The sequence below is a fragment of the Musca domestica genome, unplaced genomic scaffold (assembly GCF_030504385.1).
Source record: "Musca domestica strain aabys unplaced genomic scaffold, Musca_domestica.polishedcontigs.V.1.1 1, whole genome shotgun sequence".
NCBI lineage: Eukaryota > Metazoa > Arthropoda > Insecta > Diptera > Muscidae > Musca > Musca domestica.
The window spans coordinates 8503834-8516545 of record NW_026712114.1 but is presented as its reverse complement, the minus strand read 5'-3'; the positions used below and the strand labels follow the sequence as shown (position 1 = coordinate 8516545).

At 34.4% G+C, this 12712-nt stretch overlaps 1 protein-coding gene and 2 long non-coding RNA genes across 3 annotated transcripts; 2 read left to right on the top strand and 1 right to left on the bottom strand.

Moving 5' to 3' along the window:
• Nucleotides 1-92: 92 nt before the first annotated feature.
• LOC101895568 (dynein assembly factor with WDR repeat domains 1) lies at nucleotides 93-12148 on the bottom strand. The gene is made up of 6 exons (XM_059118552.1): nucleotides 11953-12148; nucleotides 11731-11806; nucleotides 11099-11608; nucleotides 2946-3263; nucleotides 2593-2893; nucleotides 93-676 (listed from the first exon to the last, which is right to left on the bottom strand). The coding sequence occupies exons 1-6, from the start codon at nucleotides 11990-11992 to the stop codon at nucleotides 479-481; spliced, it is 1443 nt and encodes a 480-aa protein (XP_058974535.1). The 5' UTR covers nucleotides 11993-12148; the 3' UTR covers nucleotides 93-478.
• LOC131800824 (uncharacterized) lies at nucleotides 2385-3097 on the top strand. Its single transcript, XR_009341602.1, has 3 exons — nucleotides 2385-2517; nucleotides 2577-2895; nucleotides 2969-3097. It is a non-coding gene; the product is annotated as an uncharacterized LOC131800824 (long non-coding RNA).
• Nucleotides 4821-6274, top strand: LOC109613465 (uncharacterized). Its single transcript, XR_002194997.2, has 2 exons — nucleotides 4821-5844; nucleotides 5920-6274. It is a non-coding gene; the product is annotated as an uncharacterized LOC109613465 (long non-coding RNA).
• Nucleotides 12149-12712: the final 564 nt, after the last annotated feature.

Genomic DNA, 12712 nt, shown 5'->3' with positions numbered 1-12712 from the left:
AAAGAAAGAAAAAAATAAACAAACAAAAAACCAAGAAAACTATTTGTAAATTAAACAGAAAACAACAGCAAACAAAAGAAAACGGAGAAGAAAAACACAAAATGAAAAAAATGATTAAAAAATATATGCTCGAGTTTGTAGTAAATGTTGAAAATAAAAAACGCATGACTTGTTTTATTTTAACAAATGGGTAAGTTAAAATTAAGATATGGTGATGGGACAATTACAGCGCCTCTCTTTGATGAATATGGCAGCTTTTAAAACAATACTATCCAGCCATGTTTAGAAAATCTTGAAAAATTTTCGATATATGTTCCTGTTTTCTGTGGCACCCCATTTATGTTACCTCAATTTATATATTTATTTATATTTTATTTAAATAAACTTTTAATTTTTGATTTATTGTAGAGCTGCCAATTGTCAGGCACATGGTGATATTTTTTTACTCATTTTTCATATCCACCATATACCAGTCATATCATCTCCATAAACGACAGGTATTGTCTTTCGATGCAGTCAGAATTATATCGCCATTGTAACTGAAGGCACAGGAGAATACTTCCGCTTCATGTCCGGCCAACACTTGTGAACACAGACCGGACTCAATTAACCACAATCGGGCAGTATGATCAGCTGAAGCAGTCATTAGAAGGTTACCAGGTGGACTAAAGCAAACCTGAAATAGGAAGCATAAAAAGGACTAATAAAATTTTTTTTTAAAGAAAAAAGAAAGGCCTATCTGTGTAAAATATGTGTTTCAAATCAAATGAAGGAAATCATATTATTTAAATACAATTATTAAAAATTTGTCGAAAAAATACGAAATAAAAAGTTGGTCCAGACGGCATAAACATAACAAATAGCGGAAAATTATCATGCATTTACCTCAAAATATTGGAGTCGCTTTATGTATGGAGAAGGCTACATAAAGATCTTAAAAAGATTGACCAGGAAACCGAAGCTATTTTGATGTGTTGATCTACAAACCGAATACTAATAAATCTACTTAGAATTCATCACAACCAAGACAGCGAAGTTATAATAATAAAAAAATGTTTCAGAAAATATTCAAATTCGGACGTTTTCCAAATTCTCTTTGCAACATATGCATCGATAAAATCTACAGATTTTGCAGCGAAATAAACCTTTAGAGATATATAGAACCTGATTTTGAAAAGACATTTTGATCATTCATTCAGTTTCCGCGGGTCTTAATTATTTATGCAAAATCAACGCAACAGGTTGTTTGTTTGTTAATTGTTTTTATAGTAATTCAGACATTGCAAGCCAAACAGGTAGGCCTCTATATTCGCAATTTTTTTCAAAGTTAGCCTACCTTGTCTTCATTGTACCATGCCTAGACATACGGTTTATTCCGAGATTTATAGTGAAATTTTGTGTTGAATATTTCATTTGGCACTTTCTTGTCACACTTTCGGGGTAGAATGCAATTTTTCGATACTTAAATGCATCAACTCGAAGAACCCAAAACGAAAAAAACATCGAGGAAAAAGTTGATAATAAAAAACAGTAAGGAAAAGTCAAAAGTCTGGCGGGGCCGACTTATGATACCCTATACCACTGTGTATATTTAGTAGAGCCCCCGTAATTAAATAATTTATTGGAAGTAGATCATATCACCTATCAACATTTGGCTTTAGAGCAGTTATAATTTGGTTTCAAAGGGAACTAATCGATTTTCGCAAAATTTGGCGGAGACATTTTTATCTTTTATACCAAAAAATATTTCTTTGAGAAGGATTATATTAAAAATATATATATCGGAATATACATCCACCAAATGGGCTGATATTAGCCATTATTAGCACAATAAACCTGAAATCGGATTGAGGATATATATGTGAGCTATCTCCAAATTTTAGCCGATCTCAATAAAATAGGCAAGGGGTTTTCCGAGCTCTGTAAGATATCTGGTACCAAATATCATAGATGTCGAATGCATATTACGAATGTGAGGAACTTAAACATCAAATCCGATGAAACATATATGTGGAAGCCATAGCTATATTAACCGATTTTCCCCAAATTTAATGTACTTGCTTCTAGACTGAATTCGGTCGGATATCCAAAAATTCAGGTCATTTGGACTGATATTGACCATTTGTTGCACAATTAACCCGAAAACGGTTGAAGATATATATGGGTGCTATATCTAAATTTGAACCGATTCTCACCAATTTCAGTAGGGTTCGTCCTTGGGCCAAACAAATATTGTTTTTGGTCTATCTCAATCTATATTTTCTTCATGTAACAAACAAATACACAAAGACATAACACCCTTACCACTATGTTGTGTAGGGTATAAAAACAGAAAATATTTTTGAGTTGCTGCTTATATTTTCTTGATATGTAACGAAAATAGATTACTTTTCCTTAGTGACTTACAATGACATTTCATGCAAAATAACTTGTCTTTGACGTCATCCCTTTGCATAAACTCACATGGAGTACGGTTTTAACCCTATTTTTCAACAGATATGAATCCCTGTTGGTTAGGTAAGATTTGGACTTTTAATGTCTTCTGGGACTCATTGTGTTTGTTCAAAATTTTGCAGTAAAAACAAATCATACCTTTGACACTTCTTCCGAGTGACCCACCATAACAGATAACAATTCCAAGTCCCCGGCAACATTCCAAACTCTTGCCGTGCAATCATTACTAGCTGTGGCCAAACGACGGCCGCTACAATCAAAAGCCACATCCAAAATCTCATCTGTATGTTCTTTAATAGAAAACAAAGGCTCCCCAGTTTTCCTTACATCCCATATACAAGCTGTGCTATCCAAAGATCCAGTGGCAATCAGATCACAGGAAAAATTCCACACAGCATTACTAAGTTCAGCCGAATGTCCACGTAGTTGGGCTATCAATCTGTAATACAGCATTTAATTAAAATGAGTAAAGTTATAAATTTCAACTGCACCTCTTTGATCGAATATCCCACAGGCTAGCCGTTCTATCGAATGATCCCGTCAGCAACATATTACCATCTCTACTGAAACGACAATTGATAACTTCAGCACCGTGGTGAGCTAATGTCTGCAACTCCTGTGTCGATTCTATGTGAAAGAGGCGTGCCGTTCCATCCATCGAAGCTGTACATATTGTCTCGCTGTTAATGGGTTGAAATTCAGCCGAAACAATTTCAGCTGTGTGACCGATAAGCGTGCTGCGACAAAGTCCCGAAGCTGGACACCAGACCTTCGCCGTACTATCGAAGGAACCCGTAACAATGCGATCACTAAAAGCAAATAATTCGAAATTAGAAATTAAAAAAAAATGCTCTGAATAACAAATGGAAATCTCGAATTATAATTTAAATATTATGAATAAAAAGTTAAAAGGAAGAAAGTTTGGTCGGGACATTTTCAAAAAAATAAAATCCGATAGAAATTCTGTTAAAATCTTAAAAATACCGAATATAGGGAGGTACCGCTATATGGGGGCTATGCAAAGACCTACATAGACAATTTTCTGTCACAGGCTGTAGTACCTATTATGAAATTCAAATACGAAATTTCAAACAATTTCGGTGAATATTGTACCAAAAAAAGTCAAAATACCTAATATTGGGAGGTACTGGTATATGTAGGTTATACAAAGACGTAGGCCTGCATACGGAATTTTTTGTCATAGACTGTAGTACCCATTATGAATTCTAAATACGAAATTTGAAATAACTCCTGTGAATAATGTCCCTAAAATCGTCAAAATATCGAATATCGGGGGGTACCGTTGTATATGGGCTTTAAGCTTCCAGGGGTAAAGTGCTTAGAAAGAACTTGTAGTGCGGATTTTTAGACAATTCTATCAAAAAATTATGTTAAGTTCATTAAAACGCCGAATGTAGGTAGGTACCGTTATATAGGGGGATATACGATATCGTGGACCTATATAGACAACACTGTTCAGAACGAACTTCTTTTATGGATTTTCAGACAATTTCATTGAAGAATTTGGCTACAATCATCAAAATACCGAATTTCAGGGGGTAACGGTTATATGGGAGCTATACGATATCGTGGACCGATATAGCCCATCTTCGAACTCGATCTGCCTGCAGACAAAAGACTGATCTGTGCAAAATTTTAGCTTCCTATCATGATTCGTGTTTACAACAGACGGACGGACAGGGATAAATCATCTTAGAATTTTACACTGATCAAGAATATATATACTTTGTTATGTCTAAAATTAGTCGGCCCTATTACCGTTGTAGTTGCAAAAAGAAGTCGAGGCGACAACAACGGTATTAAGGTTGTCATTTTTTGTCGATAGCGATGAATGCTTGCTATTATCATTAACGATGATAGATATTCTCTAAAAATGACATCGACGTAAAGTCATTTTTAGAGAATATCTGTCTCCGTAAAAATTGTGACGACATTGTATTTTTTAGTCGACGTTGATATTTTAACCATTTTGTATTTGATATTTGACCATGAAAATAACAACAGCAAAACAATTTGGAAATATTGAAGCCATTTCCGATACTGTGGTCTAATTACCGCATACGATATAGAGAAGTTACGATATCGTAATCTTATTTTTGGATGACGGCGTTCGATATCGAGTACTTGACATGGAAGTGTCGAATGTAACGACAATACGACAATTTAAAGTGTTATAATTCTGATTGGAGCATAATTTGTGCTTTAATTCAAAAACAAATAGTAAGTTTCTTTAAAAATATTAAATAATTGAATAATTATAATGATTTCAAATGTTGTAGGTCAAACTCAAACAAAATAAACTTCCAACAAAAAATTATTTTGGCCGATTTCATGACAGACCATCCTGGTTTGGTCAAGAACAAACATTCAAATTGTTCACAAGCAAGAGCGACGGTAAGTCGGTTTCGGAACAGTTTAACGACGTGAAAGTTATCTTTTAACAAAACTTCCAAGAAGGAAACCGGTGGGGGACCTTTAAAGGAAAAACTTGTTACATTCGGCCTACTCGGCGTTATGGTGGGGTTCCGCACTAGCTCAGGAGGGAGCGGTTAATCCAGGGGGTTCTCAACCCTGCCACCATCAACCCTAGGGAATGAACACTTAAAGAATTGTACTGGAATAAACACAAACACAGAAAATCTGAAAACAAACATACACCTATGACACAGGAGCTTGATATTATTGCTCCCCCACTATGCCCACCCATCCTTGACCCTTTAGTCCAAATACACTCAAAAAAAAAATTTAAAAAGGGCCCCAAAAAGCCACACACACTCACTTACAACGCCTAACCTCCTCTCTCACAAATAAAATTTAGCACAACATATTATTTCTTTAGACAATTAGACATTAAGCTTATTTATTAGAATCATCATCGTTCTCTTAAAACTAATTTCAACACGAACACATAAAAAAAAAACTGGATTATTAATACCCGAACGAAAAACAAAAATTGTGAGTCAATACTCAGATTACCTTTTTTATTACCCTGCTAGAAGCGCCAATTCTGGCCAATACAAGTACTTTAAATTTCTGCCTAAAGGATCTCACTTAGACAAATCTTTTGGGCATTTCAAATCCTTGTCCCAAACAGAAAAATCGAAATTTTCTAGCTGTAAAATTTTGAGGCAACCCTACACTCACTAACAATAAGATTTAATGGGCATTAATTTTCCTCACATTTGTATCTTAAGCACTATTTATCTAACTACAAACAATACGTTTAATTTATATACTAAACTACACACTAACAAACAAATATTTTTTATAGCTTCTTTTTTTTCTTTTTTTTCAGTGGTGTTTCCGTCAAAGGAAAAGGAACTTCATGTGACTTTTTTCAGCGGGATTTGGCTTTCTTTCTTTTCTTTGGTAAGTAACTTAAATTTTGAATTACATTACCTTCACAACGGCATACTTAGGCCACTTTTTATCTTCTTTTTACAGATTTTTAGGTGGGATCTACTGGTTAGCTTCCCGGATTGGTAATGTTGCCTGTTCCAAGGGTTATCCACTGGCAGTTTGCCAGGTCTTTTGGCCGTTTCCAGAACCTTTTCGTTGCCTGGAACCCCTGTGCCGCACCTGGCGATACAAAAATAATTGTTGGGGATGCCCGCTTCTTTTTCGTCCAAGTCGGATGGCGTTGTCCAATTGTGGATTTATGCGCGGCGTTATTCCTAAATAGAACACAAAAACTTAACACAACACATCCGACATAACATCACTTACAAATCAACACTTACAAATTGTTTAGATACGCCACACAAATAAAACAATAAAACACACAAATTGTAACTGCCAATTTAGTATTTCCTTTTTTTATTCACAAAAAAAAAACATTTAAAAATTGACTGAACTGTTTCTGTTCCACACCACTTTGAAATAATGGCGCTCTTAGCCCTGTCTGTGCTTTATATACGGCCACCAAGGACGCTCAACCAAACTTTCCCTCTTTTCCAAGATTTTCCCACAATTTCCCTGACATTTATTATTTACCTTTATCAGGTGTTCTACCTACCCACTATTATCCCCAGTGTTGTATTTTTGCAACACGTCTCTCATGTTGTCAATAAACAACATGAAACTTGGCATCACTTTTTAAAATTTAGCCGGCCGCCCTGCGTATCCGGTTCTCTTTTTTGGCTGGCGTTCAGCACGTTCGGTGCATTAAATTGCACATTATAAAAATTTTACAATGAGGATGAACGCAACAAACTGTTAAGTGCTGCCGAAGAGCAAATAGTTGAGGCTGTTGGATTAACTACCGCAGTATCTCAACGGATAAAACGTTCGGTACATCAATGAATATCGACGAAATCCTAGAGAATATATTGGAAGACTCAAACCATGAATACGAGAATGTGGCTTCCACAGAAAAAGATGATTTCATAGATTTTACTCCAAGCACGAGTGCACCTCGAAAAAAAATGACAAAAATCAAAAAAACAACACTCTTTGAAAGAAGTGTGGAACAAAATGAAGAATTATTAATTTCAATTCGTGATATAAAAGAGAGAGAACTTAAGATTAAGGAGGAAGAACATACTTTGAATCAAAAATTGTATCGTTTCAAAAAGGATGAATATTCACTTCGTTTAAAAGAACATAAAATGAGAGCAGAAAGCATGCCTCAAGAATAAGTGGATCTAGAAATAAAATCCTCATTCATTTTTGCAAAATTTCACTTTTTCACTAAATAAATAACAACATGCTTTGTTTATTCCATGGTAAAAATATCCAGGTAGTCGCATCGACACAGCTGCTGGGACAATGAACTGTCAAACCGATTTTGGAATTGAAAATGTTGAATGAAAAATTTTTTAAATTTGTAAAAATAGTTAAAAAAATCATATTGTAACAACCAACGATTTGCGTCGTATAAAAAAAATTAAAAATATACTTATTTTTGATTAAACATTAAAAAAAAATTGACATATCAATGTTCCCAAGGGTTGATGCATCTACCTATATTCTTCTACCATGGTTTATTCTTAAAGATGGCAAATTTGACATTTTCAAATGTAACAAAATCGATAAATTCGAAACTAAATTACGATTGAATGTAATCATCCAAACAATAAAATCGAGTCGTAATTCATTTCGATACGATTCTGTATTCGATAGCGGATGCCGTAATTAGGCTCCTGGTCTAATAAGATCCTAGCGCTAAAAACCTCAATGCTGTGGCCAATTGGAAAAATTCTATTTTAATAAAACCTCTTCGATTTTTTTTTAAAAAAAAATTTCCAGATGTAGTTATTTTTGCTCTGATTCCGGGAAACTGATTTCTGATCATTTACCTAATATAGGCAATATAGGTATCGTTTGAAAACGTATACCTGGTACGGATTTCAAAAAATTGAAGAGGTTGTGGAAATGTCTATTAGCACATGCTGAAAGAAGTCCTTTGCTGCCTTAGCACTCGCCGATGCTAACACATTCTCCTCTTCCTCCTTACTTGAACTTACGATATGTAACCGATTTATAATATTCATTTTTCACTAACTAACAAGGGAGTGTTGCCGACGTTTTATAAGTTATTTTACTTAAACTATCTTCTATGTCTTACTGTAATGCCATTTTTGAATCGAAGCGACGGCGAGGGCTGCTTGCACATAACGTCGACGACGACTATAGTAACGACAACCGTAATTGGGCCGATTATTTCGATGAGTTACAAACGGAATGACGAACCTAATATATCCTCCATACCATGTATGGTGGAGGGTATTAAAAAAGGAATTCTAGAATTTCAAATAATATTATTCGAATTACCTCTGAAATAGGTTTAGTCACATTTTCTACCTTAATGGTTTCAAAGAAGCTATTGAAAGTATGTAATAATTGTTTTAAATCCCATTTATTTATGAAAATTTTGATATTAAATCGTGTAAATTACAGATATAGGGTAAGTGTACCAGTAGTCGGCACTTTTAGGCTCTTCAATATTTCAATCTTTCGACATTCTGAGTGAAATCTTTCAATTGCAGAAAAATAAAGTTGTTCAGATTCCATATTTTGTTTAGTTTTCGAAATAATAAACAACAATTGAATTTGTTTTTATTAAATTGGCAAAATTTGCAATTTTACCAAAATAGTAGTTTTTTGCCAGTAGGCGGCACCATTTTCCAATGCTCGGCATTTGCCAGTAGTCGGCATATGCTATTTCATTAAAAAAAATATTATTTTGTATATTTTTTTTTATTTCAAATAGTGTAAAACAATGCTGTAATACTAATTCATAGTTTAATTAACTAATTTCCTTTTTAAATAGTGTTTTATTTAATTATCATTCTAAACCAAATATAGGTAGAAAATCAAGAATAGTATGGATTTTCAATTAAAATAAAAATGAGATTAAATAAAAAAGTACCTTTCTTATGTTTGGAATTTATGAATTGATATTTTTCCTTTACATAGCCAACATTTGTTTCAAAAATGCCACCGCTATCTAAAGCGTCAAATAGCTGATTTAAAAAACCTACTTAATTTAGAAAAGTTGGTCAAAAAGCACAAATAAAAGCAACTGCCGACTCAAAACTATTTTTTTATTTGAGTAGTTTTTGGATTATTATTTAATACTTTTCTCAAGTTTTGGTGAAATAGGTCAAAAATGATTTTTTTTCTAGTAATCGGCACCCCCTGCCCATTATTGGCAAATCTCTTTTTTTCTATTCCTAATGTCGGCATTAAATAATATAAGAGAAAAATGCTTGATTATGTATGTTTTTTAAGTTATAAAATGATCTTTAGACTGTTATTTACTATTATACAATATTTCTGATTCCAAAAGTATTAAATTTAATTTACTTAAATCGATTATTAAGTTGACGCCAACACTAATTTTGTCTTTACAAACAAGCACTATCGCACGCGTTAGAAGACACTCACTGACGAAAACCGTTATTCTCTCGTAATAAATGATCGGATCTCATTGTTCTTTTTTACAGAAAGAGAGCAGAGAACACTGTTGACGATTTTTTGCAATTATATCATTATTTGGTCAATTTCATTTTTAGTTATTTAAGTTTAAATTTTAAAACTGCCGACTACTGGGACATGCCGAACTTAGGCGCACTTACCCTATATGACTCTCGAATATTGGTTTTGACACTCATTAAAATATTTTTAAAAGCTGTACTTCCACTCCCAATGGTGTTGGATATAAAAAAAAGGTTCAGCAACGCAGAACTTAACTGTTTTTATACCCTACACCACAAGGTGGTCAGGGTATTATGTCTTTGTGCATTTGTTTGTAACAGGCAGTAGGAAACGAGATAGACCCATAGTTCCTTTTGATGATCTGCATAGAATCACATTCTGAGTCGATTTATGCATGTCCGTCCGTCCGTCTGTCCATGTATTTTTGTAAACAAAGTACAGGCCGCATTTATTGCCCGATCCAGATGAAATTTTGCACAGATCATTTGTTTGGCCCAAGGACGAACCCTATGGAAATTGGAAATAATCGGTCAAAATTTAGATATAGCTCCCATATATATCTTCGTCCGATTTGCCTTTTATTGTGCACCAAACGTGTAATATCAGCCCGAATTGTATGGAATTTTGCATATACACCCAAATTAGGTCTGAAAATATGTATGCCAAATTTGATTGAAATCGGTTCAGATATAGCTATAGCTCCCATATATATTGTTCATCCGATTTGTTATTTTTGTCCATCGCCGCCGTAATATGCACTCTGCAACAACAATATTTGGGGAAATATGTCGAATACAGCTCAGAAATACACTTGCTAAATTTTATCGGGATCGGTTCAGATTTGGATATAGCTCTCATATATAACTTCGTCCGATTTACCTTTTATTGTGCACCAAACGTCTAATATATTTGTCCAAATGGGATGGAGTTTGGCACTTACGACCGAATCAGGTCTAGAAGGTAGTATGTCAAATTTGGTGATGATCGGTTCAGATATAGCTATAGGTCCCATATATATTGTTCATCCGATTTGTCATATTTGTTACCCACAGCCGTAATATGCACTCCGTAACAACAATATTTGGAGAAATATATCAAATGCAGCTCAGAAATACCTTTGCCAAATTTTATCGAGATCGGTTCAGATTTGGATATAGCTCCCATATATATATTTATCCGATTTCAAATTAATTGTGCACCAAATGGGCAATACAATTCCGAATTTAAAAGATACAAATGCTTCGGCATATTTAGTCCTTTGAACTTTAAATTATAATTATAATTATAATCATAGCGTATATGTTTGAATTCTCCCATAAAAACTTTTATTTGTTATGTCGAGCTCTACTAAATTAGCAAAGTGGTGGAGGGTATCATAAAGTCGGCCCAGCCCGACTTTAAGACTTTATTTACTGCTTTTAGCTTGCTTTTGCTTTTTTTAATTTCAGCCTTAATAATATATATTTTTAGCCTAATTGCTTGCCATCTACACTTCTTGGTTAATTGGAGTATTTCCCTAGTTGATACAAATTATAATTCTCAGTTACATTACATTTGCATTTGTTCTATTTTTAGGATAAACTTAGTTCCCATTTAATCTTACTTATATCCTTTTCCGGAACATTATACCAAATACCGTTACAAACATACCCACACATATGTGTATTCCTTTCTCAGAACTTACCATTTGGGAAAATTGTAGGCAACCGAAAAGACCACATTATCGTGTTCGGCTAGAACATGCTCGACACTGCCATCGTGTGTGCTGATGATGCGGCACGTTCTATCATAACTTCCGGTTATACAGCGTTCACCGTTCCTGTCGAAGCTAATGTTCGTCAACGGCAGGATGTGCGTGTCGAGACGTGTATGGAGATAGAATTTCTTTTTGGTGGGTTCCTGCAATTTGCGCTGCAACTTGGCAATGGCCTTACGCACGGCACCATAGATGACAGTGCTTTCGGCATTTGTGCCGTTAGCATTGTGACTACTGTTTCTATGTCGGTTATCCGGAGTAGTGTCACCTTCGTTGGCATGTGTTTTTTGTTTGGTTACGGTTTCACATGTTTGATCTTCGTGCGGAGGAAGATGATGACGGTGTTGTTGTTCGTTTGTTTGCAACGAATGTCCTTGTTGGTTGTCACGGTCCATCAAACGTTGTAGCACACTACGTGCCACATCGTTGGGGTTTGAACTGCAAAGAAAGCAGGAAAAAAACATATGTGTATGTGTTTACGGAATTGATGGTGTTTTGTTAACTTGATTTAGGAAAAGTTGTCGAAATTTCTCTTTACCTGGAAATAACTATTTACTCACTTGATATTCAAATCCAATAAGTCAATATGCTGTAAATACTCCTCGCCATCGCTGTATTGGAGATTTAAAGCAATGCCTAAAATAAAAAAGACGTTATCAGGAATGAGTAAAATATCGTAGAAAAATAATTATGGTTCTTGTCAAAATTTCTAATTTTTGAAAATAAATTGAATTCAAATTCCATCCCATGCTCGCTGTTTTTAATGCATACTAATAGCCTACCTGGTGGATAATAACGCAAAAATATTTTATTTAAGGACATTTCGATTAGAATATTTTTCCTCCTGATGTAAAGGAATGTATTTTGTTTATTCACGAAACTAGCACAACTGTTTTGATGTTAAGGAATTTTTCAACGTCAAGGTGTTTGGTATTGGGGGAGTGTTTTGGTTCGTTGTCAAGGATTTTTGCCTCCTGTTTGTTTGTTCAATAATTGGGAACAGATTGCGGGTTTACTAGATTTATTGTTAATTTTTGTAGACAACGTTGTCATATTTGTAACAATTTTTATTTAAATTTTTTTTTTGAAATTAACAGTTTTTTTCTAAAAATATATATTTATAAAAACAATAACATGTGTGTCGCTGTTCAAAAAGTGGCTGCACAGGCCAATGAAAAGCTTTTGTCTGCAATGAAAGCTTTTTGTACTAAAAGCTCCCACTTTAAACTGAAATACTGGGAATAGTGTTGCATAGATTTGTTTCGGCGGATAATACCAAACCGATTTTTATACCCTCCACCATACTATGGAGGGTATATTAACTTTGTCATTCTGTTTGTAACTCCTCGAAATACTCATGTCAGACCCAACAAAGTATATATACAGGGTTGCCTACATTAGACGGACCCATCTGGCAACGCCATAACTTTTGACAGAGATGTCACATCGCTTAATGACAAACCGCCTTTGAAGCGTCAGTGCAAGCAGATTTTTACCATGAACCAATACATGCCACGCGAGCGCTCTGAAATAGTTGAAATT